The sequence below is a fragment of the Onychostoma macrolepis genome, chromosome 25 (assembly GCF_012432095.1).
Source record: "Onychostoma macrolepis isolate SWU-2019 chromosome 25, ASM1243209v1, whole genome shotgun sequence".
Classification (NCBI taxonomy): domain Eukaryota; kingdom Metazoa; phylum Chordata; class Actinopteri; order Cypriniformes; family Cyprinidae; genus Onychostoma; species Onychostoma macrolepis.
This window is the reverse complement of record NC_081179.1, coordinates 7,129,157-7,145,115: the sequence shown is the minus strand read 5'-3', so window position 1 is coordinate 7,145,115 and position 15,959 is coordinate 7,129,157. Positions and strand designations below refer to the sequence as shown.

General features: G+C 34.2%; 1 protein-coding gene across 1 annotated transcript; it reads left to right on the top strand.

Moving 5' to 3' along the window:
- Window positions 1-231: 231 nt before the first annotated feature.
- saal1 (serum amyloid A-like 1) lies at window positions 232-13,047 on the top strand. Its single transcript, XM_058766731.1, has 13 exons — window positions 232-390; window positions 866-1,065; window positions 7,769-7,870; window positions 7,945-8,028; window positions 8,113-8,192; window positions 8,283-8,342; window positions 8,450-8,565; window positions 9,184-9,346; window positions 9,518-9,600; window positions 10,126-10,296; window positions 10,425-10,603; window positions 11,575-11,667; window positions 11,767-13,047. The coding sequence occupies exons 1-13, from the start codon at window positions 387-389 to the stop codon at window positions 11,860-11,862; spliced, it is 1,431 nt and encodes a 476-aa protein (XP_058622714.1). The 5' UTR covers window positions 232-386; the 3' UTR covers window positions 11,863-13,047.
- Window positions 13,048-15,959: the final 2,912 nt, after the last annotated feature.

Genomic DNA, 15,959 nt, shown 5'->3' with positions numbered 1-15,959 from the left:
CAGTTTAGCCTAATCAGATTCGTACCTTGTGAAAATGTGCTTCAGTCCTGTTCTATACAATAATATATAGCTAAATAATTACACTTAAACATTTACAGACACTGAATTAAAAAAACAGATGTTGCAGAGCAGAAATATGAAAAATACTATTTCCCCTTGTCAAACCGGGACACAAACTCCGCCCATTTATTTGTAGACGTTTCGTGCAACTGCCATTCTATCCACTTTTATTTCCCTTATTCTTTCCCATCATGCTCTGTGGAGTTGTGAGCGGAAGTGTTCACTTTTATGTGCTTATTCAAAACGTTAAACCATGAAGCTTAAAATTCATTTTGCGAATTGATATTTATGAGCATTTTAGCGTTGGTTGTGGAAAGTCATCATTAATGGGTAAGTCAGGATATGTGGGTTATTAGTGTTGATCCTCTCTGCAGTAAATGTTTATTTTAATAAATCAATATTTGCCACGTTGTTGAACCGGTATTATATAAATAAACCTGCAAAACCTCTCGAGTTTTAAACATACCGCGTAACTGGTTTTTGTACGTTTGCATTTCACACTTATGTTGCTAAAGCGTGTTGGAATTGTGACGCAACTTAATTACAGTAAATATTTACTTCATGATCTCTATTTATCCATGCATTTAGGTCAGGCTTTGCATTAATGAATGAGAAGTTAATGCGTACTGTAGTCATGCAAGTTTTTGAATTTTGTGTGCATGTGAGGTTTGTGCATACATTTATATTTTATCTGAGACTTTTTTTTGCATGCATGCATGCATATGTTTTATGCTGTGTGTTGGAGGTTTATACATGCATTTTATCTCATCCCTCATGCTTTTATGTCATGCATTGATTTCATCAGAGCACAAAGACAGATGCTCTCAGGAGGAGGTGGATGGAGACAGTTGTGGATCCTCCACCGCGGGTTCGCTGGAGATGGACCGCAACCCATCGCCTCCACCCGAGGAAGATGAGACTGAGGCCGGTGAGGAGGCGGACGCCATCGGGGAGACAGTGTACAGCAAACACTGGCTCTTCAGCACTCTGACCCGCCTTATTCAGGTATAACCATGCACGCTAGACTTCTGTATCATTGGTCTCCACATAACAAGCATCTTGTCAGGCATATTAGAGCAAGAAGATCACCGTGCAGCCCCCAAAATACTAATTAAATGTCCATTTAAATCTTTACCAATCTTTGCCACTTTTAATAATTTAAAATAAAAAAATTTGAATAATTTAAGATATGATCAAATTTAGTATGATCACTTTTCTTTTAGATGTTTTAATAAGTACATGTCAGATTAATTGTTTCATTTGAACAAAAACATACCCGTTACGTTGAAAGACGATATATAATTTTTAAATACATGTTTTTTATGTATTTTTAATTAAACACAAATTGCATTTTATTTTTAATTACATTTAAATATAATTTGACCCCTTTTGATTTTAATTGTCTTTTATAATTTTTATCATAATTATATAAATATTATTCTAAAGTAAATTTATATAAATATGAAATTATTTATACATTATTTAAACTACTAAAAGGGTCCCTAAAATATATTTTTATATTACATTAACTATAATGTATTGCATCTATACTGTAATTTTATAGTTTATTTAACTGCATAACTATATTTTAATGTATATAATACTTTACTCTTTTTTTTAAACTTGTTAAATGAATTATATGTAATGTAATTTGTGGTTTTATATATATATATATTAGGGGCGTAACGGTACACGTACCGAACCGAAACGGTTCATATGGTAAATTCCATGGGACTTTGGAGTGAATTATGTAGTCGTTTGGAATGCACTTGGTGAAGGGAGAGAAGTAATTTCCTCATTATCTGCAGCTGGGATGCTCCCGTGACAACGCAGCACGGTGTGCGTCATAAAAAAATATACATTTTATATTTTAAAAAGTTTTATACCTGTTAGTTTTTATATATTATATAGCAAAAAACTTTAAAAAATGTTTTAAAATATAAAATGTATGTTAATTTGCAACAGTTATGCTAACAACACTAAAAAGACATTTATGCCATTAAAACAGCGACATCTGCTGACGCACACCGTGCTGCGTTGTCCCCCTCGGGTTTCGTCCCCCTTGGCTAGGGGTGGGCGATGTGGCAAAAATATCACAATTTTTTTTTAGAAATATCACGATTCACAATATTATCACAATTATTTGTCATGTTGGATTTTCTATTTTGCAAGTTGTTTGAGCAGTACAAACTAATTTCCCTACTATAAAGACAAAGCCTTTCAAGGTAACAAAATATAAAAAAGTATGGCGGATATTTAGGCCAAAGTGGGTGAAGATAAAAAGCATTGTCATTATTTTATCTTTGTTATTAAAAAATGAGAGCAAAGATACACATAATATACAAATAAAATAAACAGTGTTTTATTTTGCGGTAGTCTACAATAGGTGTATTTAGCAGGTAACAAATATAAAAATAAAACACTATATAGATTGATTCCTATTAAAGCAACTGTATTAAAGTTTTTCAGTCAAGAGTAGTGAGTGATTTTTCTCTTTGTGTTTGGTGTTTTATTAACATTAAAGGAATAATTCACCCCAAAATTAAAATAGGCTAGTGTTTTATTTTTATACCTTCATTTACTCACTCAAAAGTTATTTTAAACCTGAATGAGTTTCTTCTGCTGAAAATAAATGCTATTTTGAAGAAGGTGGAAAGCCAAACAGTTGCTGGTCTACAGTGACTTCCATAGTATTTTTTTCCCTACTGTTAAAGACAATGTGGACCAGCAACTGTTTGGTTACCCAGATTCTTCAAAATATCTTCTTTTGTGTTCAGCACAAGAAAGAAATTAATACAGGTTTGGGACAACATGTGAGTGAGTAAATAATGACATAATTACAATTTTAGGGTGAACTATCCCTTTAATTACAGTCGGCAGCATGTTTAGTACAGTCCCTTTAAGACCTGCACGCATCTAATATACAGGCACGCATGCGTTTCTCTCAGCTGTTTACTTTCATTTTAGACATAACCTATAGATTATAGTCTATACATAAACATTGTATGTTTTGACAGTATTATTACAAAACATAACTTAGTTCAGTAATCAGGCGCTGTTTGATGGGCTTTTTAGAGCACGCGCTTTGGGTGTATTTGCTCAGAAAAGGTGCTCATCAGCACACGAGTGAAACGTTTAACCAGTAAGTCTTTGAAGCAGATGCAGATAATGTACTTTTGTGATTGCGAATAAGTGCAGTGTCCCGTGAGAGTAACTCTACCGCTGAGTTAACACTGAATGGATGTGGCGTTGTACAGTATATAGAGAAGGCGGCGCCAGAACTGCAGCTGATAGAATGCACGCTGAAGTACGATACTACGATATTTCTTCAAAAAAGCAGATTGTGGAGACATTTTTATAGTCCACGATCAAAGATCGTCATATCGAACACTCCTACCCACGGCAGAAATCGCAGACCAGGGTCACTGGACCGCAAGGGCACTTTACCGTCGAACCTCAAAGGGGCAGGGGCTCGAGCCCCCCCCCGTGCACGCCACTGCGTACCGTTACACCCCATATATATATACAGTGGGTACGGAAACTATTCAGACCCCCTTACATTTTTCACTCTGTTATATTGCAGCCATTTGCTAAAATCATTTAAGTTAATTTTTTTTCCTCATTAATGTACACACAGCACCCCATATTGACAGAAAAACACAGAATTGTTGACATTTTTGCAGATTTATTAAAAAAGAAAAACTGAAATATCACATGGTCCTAAGTATTCAGACCCTTTGCTCAGTATTTAGTAGAAGTCATTCATCTTTCCCTCGATTGCAACCAGTCGTCCTGTCCCTGCAGCTGAAAAACACCCCCACAGCATGATGCTGCCACCACCATGCTTCACTGTTGGGACTGTATTGGACAGGTGATGAGCAGGTGATGAGCAGTGCCTGGTTTTCTCCACACATACCGCTTAGAATTAAGGCCAAAAAGTTCTATCTTGGTCTCATCAGACCAGAGAATCTTATTTCTCACCATCTTAAACTCCATGCGGGCCTTCATGTGTCTTGCACTGAGGAGAGGCTTCCGTCGGGCCACTCTGCCATAAAGCCCCGACTGGTGGAGGGCTGCAGTGATGGTTGACTTTCTACAACTTTCTCCCATCTCCCGACTGCATCTCTGGAGCTCAGCCACAGTGATCTTTGGGTTCTTCTTTACCTCTCTCACCAAGGCTCTTCTCCCCCGATAGCTCAGTTTGGCCGGACGGCCAGCACTAGGAAGGGTTCTGGTCGTCCCAAACGTCTTCCATTTAAGGATTATGGAGGCCACTGTGCTCTTAGGAACCTTAAGTGCAGCAGAAATTTTTTTTTAACCTTGGCCAGATCTGTGCCTTGCCACAATTCTGTCTCTGAGCTCTTCAGGCAGTTCCTTTGACCTCATGACATGCACTGTGAGCTGTCTTATATAGACAGGTGTGTGGCTTTCCTAATCAAGTCCAATCAGTATAATCAAACACAGCTGGACTCAAATGAAGGTGTAGAACCATCTCAAGGATGATCAGAAGAAATGGACAGAGTATATACATATATGTATTAGTGCTGGGCAACGATTAATCACATCCAAAATAAAAGTTTTTGTTAACATAATATATGTGTGTGTACTGTGTATATTTATTATGTATATATAAATACACAAACATACAGTCATGACCAAAAATATCGGCACCCTTGGTAAATATGATCAAAGAAGGCTGTGAAAATTAATCTGCATTGTTAATCCTTTTGATCTTTTATTTAAAAAAATTCACAAAAATCTAACCTTTCATTGGATAATAAGAATTTAAAATGGGGGGAAATATCATTATGAAATAAATGTTTTTCTCAAATACACGTTGGACACAATTATTGGCACCCCTAGAAATTCTTATGAGTAAAATATTCCCATTCATATTCACAATTTTGAGCACTCCAGGGTGACTATGAACATGAAATTATCCAGCCATGGCTTCCTGTTTCACAGAAATATAAATGGGAGGGAAAACAAAGCCCAAAAACCCTTAAAACCCTTAATCATCCATCACAATGAGAAAAACCAAAGAATATATTTCTAATGTGCAGCAAACGATAATTGAGCTTCACAAATTAGTGAAGTGGCTTTAAGAAAAGAGCTAGAGCAGTGAAAATTCCCATTTCCACCATCAGGGCAATAATTAAGAATTTCGTGTGTCTATATCGTCCTAATGCACGGTGAGAAGGAGAGTTGCTACGTATTTACAGTAGGAAATTTACCAAATATCTTCATGGAACATGATCTCTACTTAATGTCCTTATGATTTTTGGCATAAAATAAAAATCAATAATTTTGACTAATACAATGTATTTTTGGCTATTGCTACAAATATACCCCAGCGACTTAAGACTGGTTTTGTGGTCCAGGGTAGGGCTGCACGATATATTGCATGCGATTGTCATGCGCATCTCGTCAGTAAAGCCGGTTCTGTGATTAGCGTTAAATCTCCATCACCTGTTTTCAAATGCAGTGCCATTTAATACACAGAGCCGTAGTTCACCGACAAGCTACGCAATATCACGTTCAGTATCGCAGGCGATTCATCGTAGAGGCAGCCCCATATATTAGTGCTGGGCAATGATTAATCGCATCCAAAATAAAAGTTTAAATACAATGTATTTATAAACAACAAAGCTAATGTACATTACGCATTACAACAAAGGCCTGCAGGGGGCGCCAACAGCCTGATGATAGTTTTTACACATTACCGTGCGATCTAATCCTTGTTTAATATTGACCAAGCACCATTTAATTCAAATGTCCACTTAATCTTTCATATTTGGCAATTTCTTTAGGACAGAAATACTATAGCCACTGTAATTAAATGAATATGTGGACATCAAAACCTACAGTCTATAGGTAGGGTTAGATGTGGTCATTCGTACGAATTAGCCACCTAGTAAAATATGTAAGAATTACTGTGAGATTGGTGTAAAAAGTCCACACATTGCATTTAAATAAACACGCATTTTGATTGGTAATGACAGACACAACACGAGACTGTTATAATTTTATGAACACAACTGAAAATTTTTTGAGGTTTGAACTTTTTAGATGTTACCACTCTTAATTATACTTTTAAAGTAAACTGGATCAAACAATTTTTTAAAAAACCAACTAGTATATGGAACTTTATTCCTCGTTGTATTTTTTCACAGGTTGGAGGTCTTCATTTTTTTTTTTTTTTTAACTACAACATTTCTAAACTTCCGTTAAGTTATCCAATTTTCACAAACAAATGCTTCTCTCCTGGAATTTAATTTATAAACTGAATTTCTCACCTAATAGATGTTTTATATGGAATAATAAGCATATTTTATATAAATCTAAAACACTAACTGGTTTTCTAATGATATAGTTTTGGTGAGCCAACTTTCCAACCAAGAAGGTCTTATTCTGAATTTTTGTCTAAATTTAAAATCCCTATCACTCCTAAAGAATATGCCATTGTTATGGATGCTGTCCCCTCTGGATTAGAAATGCTTTGTAAAAATACATGTCCCCTATCTTCTATACAGTCTTTAGATCTTGTTGACACTGCTGTTGGTTGAGTCTGTTTTTCTTGTTCCTCTGTCAAACACAATAATCGACAGTTCGGGCCCTTTTTCAAAAAGATGTTGTCTTTAGACCTATTGTAACTTTCCGGAATAGCTGTGTTGATGGTTTGATATGGCATAAAATCTGGAAATTACCTCATAAATATTTAATCACAAATAAAGTAAAAGAAATTTCTTTCAAACTCATTTATAAATATTACCACAGTAACTATTTCCTTGTAAATGGATTTAACTGTGATATTGATATACTATGTACATTTTGTGGTCTATATACAGAAACATTTTTTCATTTATTTTGGAGTTGTCCTTACTCAGCCAATTTTTGGTCAGACTTTTGCTCATTTGTTAGCGATCATATCGTGCCCAGCTTTCAACTTTGTTTTGAAAATGTTTTATTTGTTTTTTTTCACTTACGACATGTCATTCCATAAGGAATATTATTTGATTCATTTATTACTTTGCTGGCAAAGTTTAGTATACATAAATGTAAGTACGGCAATTACAAACAATTGTTTCTCATTTTGAAATCAGAAGTTAAGCAATACCTAAAATCTATTTACACTTTGATAAACAAGAAAGCTGTTAAGTGTATTAATATATGTAAACATTTCCATGTTTTTATGTCATTTTATTATTATTTTATGTTATTTTTTCTATTTCATTGTAATTTTGTTTCCCTTTGAGTGTGTGTGTGTGTGTTCACCGCCTGACTACTGTAAAATGTTGAATTTGAGTGATTCAATAAAAAAAAAGTTTTTTTTTTTTTTTTACGCGCGCTAGAGAGCACTTAACTTTAAAACGTAAATATAGGTCGTAATAAGGCGCTTGCACAAACGACCTATAGGGTCGTTTTTTGTTGGAGGACAGGCTCCTTGAATTGGGTGCAATACCTGTGAGTTGTTCTAAATGCGGCTCTGCGCTTCTCGTCCGGTGTGCAACTACATTCCTCCCATGTATTAAATGCGCATCCTTGTTTTCTAACTTATTTACTTTAACTTCTTAACTTAGGTATAATATCAATGGTATGACCTTTCAGATGCGTCTGAAATTACAAAAACATGTACATATATTTAATTGTTTGATCAAGATTATTGCTAGGGACTTCTTTCTTAATATATACTTCAATTACCTTCTAGATGGTGACAGATCAAGAAAGTGGGCCGAGTGATTCTTCAGTGGAACTGACAGATGATCTGGAGGAGGACTTGTGTAAAGTTTGGGACATGGCTATGGATAAGGTAAACTGAAACGCACTCGTCATCCTGCTCCATGCCCACCATCTACATATACATTACATGTGTTTTCTCTCCAGGATGTGGCTGTTTTTCTTCAGGAGTTCAAAGCTCCAGACATCTTGCTGGGTGTGATTGCAAAGTCACATAGCCCGCGGCTCACGGTAAGACATTTTACCACTGTAACTGCTTTACATAATGCTTGTATGCTTATGACTTCAAATAATTACTCAGAGCTTCTGTTCTAGGAAATCTGTGTTGGAATTCTGGGTAATATGGCCTGTTTCCATGACACATGTGTATCCCTCAGCCAGAACTCCGACCTATGGTAACTCTCGGTTTACTTCAGAATAATTCAGCTAATTTTGTAAATACAATACTACTAATTTATGTCTTACATGTTGTCTGTATATCTCAGCTCTGTGTTACTTCTGCTGCTCGGGGACAATGATCCACCTACGCTCTTGGAGACTTGCAGGTCAGTGCTGATAAAGTCCTGTTACAAAATTCGAAGACAACTTATACAATACATGCTGCATTTTACTGAATGCGAGTATGTGACTGGCAACACTATGGCTTCCTCAGGCTCCTGCTAATGTGTCTGTCTCAGCCTGATGTCGCCCCTCTGTGGCTGGAGAGGATACGGCAGCAGCCTGCGATGTGCGGCAGTCTGTGTTTCATCATGAGCAGCTCCACCAACGGTCAGTGATGTTTACAACTGTTGCTAATGGTGCTTTCAACAAACCAGCACAAAAAGGGCCTGAAACTCTTTAGAAATCAAGCAGCAATTTTTGTTTGTTTTTTCCCCAAACTTATGCATATTTATTTCTCTTTTCATGTGTGATTTTATTTTTTTTATTTTTTAGCAATAAACATTAATAATTATTGTTATTATTATTATTATTAACCATTTTATTAACGTTTGTTTACTAAGTTTTTTTTCACTAGCTATTTTGTAACCAAATGTTGGCTTGTAGTTATTGATGAGTATATATTATATTATAAAATTTGTTAATTTCTTTCTAACAATAACTTTCTATAGCTAATTAATGACTAAATTTAGGTCATTCTAATGTATAAAATAATATATATTAAAGGTTATATTTTCATTTAAAGTTTTAAATTCATCAAAGCTAATATTTCAGAAATATATTTTAATTTAATTAATTGACATTTATGTTAAAATCGAAACAGAATTTTAAAATGCATACATTTGATGTGTTTTAATGCTAGTTTAAATTAATCTTAGATAAAAGTTGATCAAACAGGTAATTGTGCCTCTGAAGTATTGGGACACTAAAGTTTCTCTCTCTCTGCAGTGGATTTGCTGGTGAAGGTTGGGGAGCTGGTGGATAAGCTCTTTGATGAGGATGAGGAGATGATGAAGAGTTGGGTGTCCACCCCAGCCAGCGACGGTGACCCAAACAAGGACACACAGCAGGATGTCGCGTCCTCTCTGCTTGAGGCGGCCACACAGCTTAGGTGAGACGTGTTAATTAAGGTGATGTGACCTACTGTTCGTCTGTCTGTCCGAGGCATTTACCAACCTATTCCTCTGTCTGCTGCTAGAGCAAGAGAAGATGTTCTATCTGAATCAGATCAATGTTGTTTTTGAAATATGAATTTAGGCTCATTCAAAGTTTTGTGTTGTAGGTCAGAAAGTCCAGAGGCGCTTGAAGTGTATCTTCATTCACTCCAGCTTCTGACTACAGTAGAAGAGGGCATGCAGGCTCTGGGTGAGAGACACACACACACACACTCTGACCTTTACTGACCCTGAAAATTCATTTATTATTTAGTAAGTTTTTTTTAGGGGCAATAACAATCACTTGAGCTATACATTGATGTTCCTTTTCTGAGAGTCATTGTCTTCTGCTCACCAAGGCTGCGTTTATTTGATCAAAAATACAGTAAAACAGTAATATAGTATATAATTTAAAATAACTGATTTCTATTGTAATGTATTTTAAAATGTAATTTATTTCTGTAATGCAAAGCTGCAAATCTCATTTCTCCATTCAGTGTCACATTATCCTTCAGAAATCATTCTAATATGCTGATTTGCTGTTCGGGAAACATTTCATATTATTATCAGTGTTGAAAACAGTTTTCTGCTTAATATTTTTGTGGAAACTGTGATACATTTTTTGTCAGGATTCTTTGATTAAATATATAAAGTCAAAAACAGCATTTCATTGACTGTCCATAAAAACGGTATATGCAATATATGCAATGATTTCTTGTTTTTACCTTGTGTACAGTATCAGATGGAGCTTGTGGTCATGCAGTGTGGATGTTTGTGTGCAAGATCGTATGTGAGGATTTATGTCAAGCGGACGATCCTCCTCTCATCCTGCAGGAGCAGAAAGCCCTCCTGGCCCCAGCGCTCGCCTTACTGTCAGCATTATACGCCAGCCTGCAGACAGATATCAGTACGAAACACACACTTTTAGCATATCAGATTCATTGCTTCGTGAGAGGCATCGTGGTGTTTGTTTAAGGTTTGCTATTATATTGCAATATAGTTTGCTATTACATAATGTGTGTTTATTCTTAACAGGTACAGAATTATTAGGAAGTCTTTTTCGCATTCTGCAGTTCAATGCTGAATGGCGTCAGAGCCGAACAGCTGGAAACTCCAAATCGGAAGAGAATCAGAAAGAGGAAGATGAACAGCTCAAAGCTTTAGTCGAAACCACAGCAGAGTTCCTCTCAGCCGTCCTTATGCAACTGAATAAGGTGAAACTGGCAGCTATCCAGTTTACAAAATAGTAATAAATTATTAAAATTCTAACTTGAGACCATATATTATATTTAGTGCTGTCGAACGATTAATCGTGATTAATCGCATCCAAAATAAAAGTTTTTGTTTGCATAATGTGTGTGTACTGTGTATATTTATTATGTATATATAAATATTTACATGTCTATATTTATATTCATGTAATTTATATTATAAATAAATATATTTAATAAATAAACATAACCTATTTTTCTGAAATATATACATGCATGTGTGTGTATTTATGTATACATCATAAATATACATATATTATGTAAACAAAAACCTTTGTTTTGGATGCGATTAATCGCAATTAATCGTTTGACAGCACTAAAATTTTAATTAAATTGAAATTTAAAGCTATCAAATTTACAAAATAATAAATGATTGCATTTTAATTTAAAATATTATCTACTAAATTATACTATATTCTAAAAATATATTAAAAAGTATACATTAAATGTAAAAAAAAAAGTATATTATAAATGTTTAATTTATTAAAGTATTATATATTCTATATTTATATTATTAAAATAAATGAATTAATTTGACAACTTAACCCTTTAAGACCTGAGGGTAAAACTGGTAATTTTCACATAATTTGTTTATTTGACTGTAAAATTCTAACAGAATGTGCTATTTTTTTATTTTTTCAGAAAACCAATGGCTTTCAAAAAAATGTAAATTATTAAATTCTAATTTAAGATATATTTTATATATTATATTATAAAAATTTGATGTTTAAAAAATAATAAATTATACAATTTCAAATGAATATATATAGTACATTAAATACAAGTACATTCTAAAAACATGTATTATGTTATGAAAATATAAAGTAAATGTAAAAATTACTAAATTAAAACAAAACATACAAATGTTAAATATATTACATATTAATTTATTGAAAATTCCCTTTAATCTTCAGGATCTGTTGTCATCCATAGTCAAGGAAGGATGTTTGACAGAGAGAAGCTGTGTGTCTGCTGTTGGCACCCTCGTACCTCAACATATAACGGCGGTACGTTCTTCTCCTTTTTCTTTTTTTTTGTCCTTCTCGCTGCTCCTACAGGCCCTCGGTGATCACAGAGCTTCTCGTCTTTTCTCATCTCATCTACAGGTCCAGCACCTGGTTGTCTTGTTGTCAGAAGTGGAACCGAAACTGGCAGACATTATAAAGAAGGACTTTTCTATTTCATCCAATGCGTCAAGCTGAAACATCTAAAAGGAAACATTCTTCAGCAAAGTTCCAGACCCAAAAGACTGGAGATCAATTCATCTCCTTATGAAAGGACTCGTCTTTTGTTTAGACACAACAAAAAAATAAAACAGCTTTCGTTATAGTTTAAAATATTTGTTTAAATTGTGTATATCATCGTTTTGTTTGTATACACCAGCATTTCTATTTAGTAAACAAAACATGTTTTGTAGATTGTGTTTTGTATGGAGTAATTGTTTTTATTTAATTGTATATTTCCAAGTGCACAACATAGTTCACGGAACAACTTATTTTACGTTACTTAATGTGTTATGCTTCAAACTAAAAGATTTCGCATATGATAGCGAACATGTGCTGATGTTTTTTTACGCACACTTGGCTGCATACATTCGAGTGTTTACTGATGTTCTCCATCAGGTGTCCCTCAAATGTGCGTGCCACGTCCGGGCTGTGATCGCCTCCCTCATTTGCTTTCCAAATGGCCATCAGAACGGGGAGAAAGGGTCTACTGCGCACTTCCCGCGTATGTGACGCCAGCAGGAATATAGCAGCTCTTTAATTAAGAGTTCGGATTGATATGCAGAGCGCGATGCATTCTTATGGAAATGTGGCGTGTAGGAGGAGGACCTGAGAGAGACACGGCCAGACACTCAGCTGGGATCTCGACCCGGACTGAATGTAAAACGGACAGGGGCTAATTTTAACCACATTTGCGTGATTTCAAGGCGCTGGCTTTCGTGGTTTTTGAGGGAATCTTGGTTGGCCTGAAATGGCCAGATGCTCAGGTATACAAGGACTTTTGATTGACATGTCTGTTTTTAGATCTACCTGAGGCTGATCTGACAGACTTACCCCAGGGTGAGGAAGCACTTGAATTGGTTCGATCCAGACCACTGCGTGTATGAGTGAACACTCAACTAATACGAGTTGATGGAGGACTGGTTAAGACAGAAGCAGTGCTGTTTATAGAAGTTAAAGCGTAAACAGATGATTGGCAGCTGTCAAACATCTTCTCTGATGTCCAGAACTCCTAAATTGATGGCGTGTAACATGACCAAAAAATGGCACATCGCCCACTAACTATATGCTAGATGTGTGCAACAGCCAGTAAAAATCATACATTTGGGTTTAAAGACACACAAACCTCAAATGTCTCGTATTCAGTAACTGAGCCATATTTTTAATTGCATATTTTTTTAGCAGAAATGCAAAATTAAATTGTTTTTATTTAATGGAGTTTCAAATGATAAAATAATTTTTTAAAAACTTCATTTTGAGAACACGTCAGCATGATTTGCTTGCAGATGCCACTTGTTTTAATTTTATGTTTGTATTATTTTTTTTAATATTTAATATTTAATTTATACACTGTCATTCAAAATTTGTTGTCAGTAAGATTTAAAAAAAAAAAAAATATATATATATATATATATATATATATATATATATATATATATTTTAGTCGGAGAATCCAGAAAAAATATGAAATATTTTTAACATTGATATAATAATTAATAATGTTTTTGAGCAGCAAATCGGCATATTAAAATTATTTCTGAAGGTATCATGTGACACTGAAGACCGGAGTAATGATGCTGAAAATTCAGCATGCGATCACTAGCTTTTTTAAATATATTCAAGTAGAAGTTAGTAGTATTATTTCCTAATATTAGTATTTGTATTTTTGATCTAGTAAATGCATCAAATAAAATTGGTAAGCACAAGAAAACATTGAAAAAAATCTTACCGACCCCAAATTTGTCTTTAATTTTAGACGTTTTTACAGTCATAAATTGGATACACATTACTGATCATCACGTTATTTTGTTTTCTGGTTCATATTATTCCAATGAAAGCTTTTTTGTCTTTGTAATCTTTTATCCAAATTTACATCTAAATATTTCTTTGCAGGAATCTCTTATTTTTATCCGTTCTGTATGTAACTAACTCTTTTCACAGTCCAATTAATTTAGTTGTTCAAATTAGCTCCCGCTCAACATTTTTTCACATCTACGTTGAGTAAAATCAGTTACAAACAACGTTTTATGTTGGCTTTAAGTGGCTAAATGTCCAAATGCTTTTGGGGCCACTGCATGACTACTAAAAGTCTGAAACACTGTCATAATGCAGTGGTAGGAGCCTCATTATGGTTCATATAAATTCAGTGGCATCTTTACGATTGGTTACCTCAGAAATTCCATTTGAAGAATAGACAACCGGATCAGGTAGGAACTCAACAATGCATGTCATTAAAGATGAATGCGGTCACGTGACACACGTCTGCATTGTGCTCTCTGGCACGTACGTCTGTTTTTCACTCGTTCGTCCAGCTGCTTGTGCGCTGGAGCTCATTAAGGGCCGTGGAGCTGCCTCTCATCACAGCCTTCTTCAGCTGCTGTTTATCTCTCCTGTCAGCAAGCACACAATGAAACTTTCTCTCGGTTCACGCTGGATTTCCCAGAATAACTCTGATGCCATCTCATACTTGATGGTCTGTAACTGTTTAAAGATGAATTCTGTCATTATTTACTCACCCTGATGTTGAAACACTAGCAGATATTTTGAGGAATGTTTTCCATTCTTTCCATACGAGGACAGTTTAGTGCCCACAGCTGTCAAGCTCCAAAAAGGATTAAAAATCCAATTTATCCTAGTCTTTATAAACTAGATAATATTTATGTGTGATTCAGTACTCATTATTCACCTCTAATCTCAACTGTTTTTGTGTTCAGATTAAAAAATTATATCTGATATATACATACATACAACAGCGTTTTAGTGCCACATTAAACTTTTTTTTTTTTTAATGAGTGCTGTCAAACGATTAATCACGATTAATCGCATCCAAAATAAACGTTTTTGTTTACGTATTGTGTTTGTAATGTGTATATTTATTATGCATATATAAATACACACACATACAGCATATATTTAGAAAATGTTTACATGAATATATTTATATTCATATAATTTATATCATATATAAATATATTTAATATCTAAGCATAACATTTTTCTTAAATATATACATGCATGTGTGTGTATTTATATATATATATATATATATATAATAAATATACACAGACATATATTATGTAAACAAAAACTTTTATTTTGGATGCGATTAATCGTTGACAGCACTAAAAAGATATTTTGAGAAAAAGTCAAAATTACGAGAATAAAGTCATAACAATACTTAATACATATTTATTAATACTTAATAAATATATAATTGTCATTTTGACTATTCTCAAAATATTTAGACTTTATTCTCGTATTCCTATGATTTTATTCTCGTAATTTTGACTTTTCTCGAAATATTATGACTTTAATCTCGTAATCTTACATTTTTTTTATTTATTAAAGTTGCACTAAAACGCTGTTGTGTGTTGTAGCAACCAAGTTTAAATGTATTTTTATTTTTATTCTATATAAAGTAATAAATAAAAAAATAATAGATGTCATTTAGATATTGTTAGTAATTTTCTTATTTTTTAACATTTAAATTAGGTATTTATAAAATCTCTCTCTCTCTCTCTTTCTGTGTGTGTGTGTGTGTGTGTGTGTAGAGAGAGAGAAAGAGAGTGGTGACCAAAATTATTAGAACAAAAAATAGTTTTAAGTCAGTTACTTCCTTATTTTGCTGTAGTGTGTCAGTAGGAAATATCAGTTTCTATTTCCAAACATTAATTTCCCCATTAATTGTAATATCCAGTGAGATTTTTGTTCTCCAAGATGCTTCAAGAGACCTGCAAACCTATGCACAAGTGCATCTAGGGCAAAAGCTGCTTTAAACACAAAGGATGCTCACACCAAATTTTGATTTCATTTAGTTAATAGAAGTTAATTGATAAAGAAAATCTATTTATGACATTATTTTTGACAGCATCCTCATTTTACAGCATTTTTACACAAGTGCCTAAAACTTTTGACAGTACAGTGGCTTTGCAATTAGGTTTCTTGAAGCATCTTGAAGACTTTGTCACAGTTCTTCTGGATTTGTGTTTTGTTTGTGTGTGTGTGTGTGTGTGTGTGTGTGCATGTATGTGTCAACAACTGTCAAGAAATGAAGAAAAACATTTATCACAGTGAAA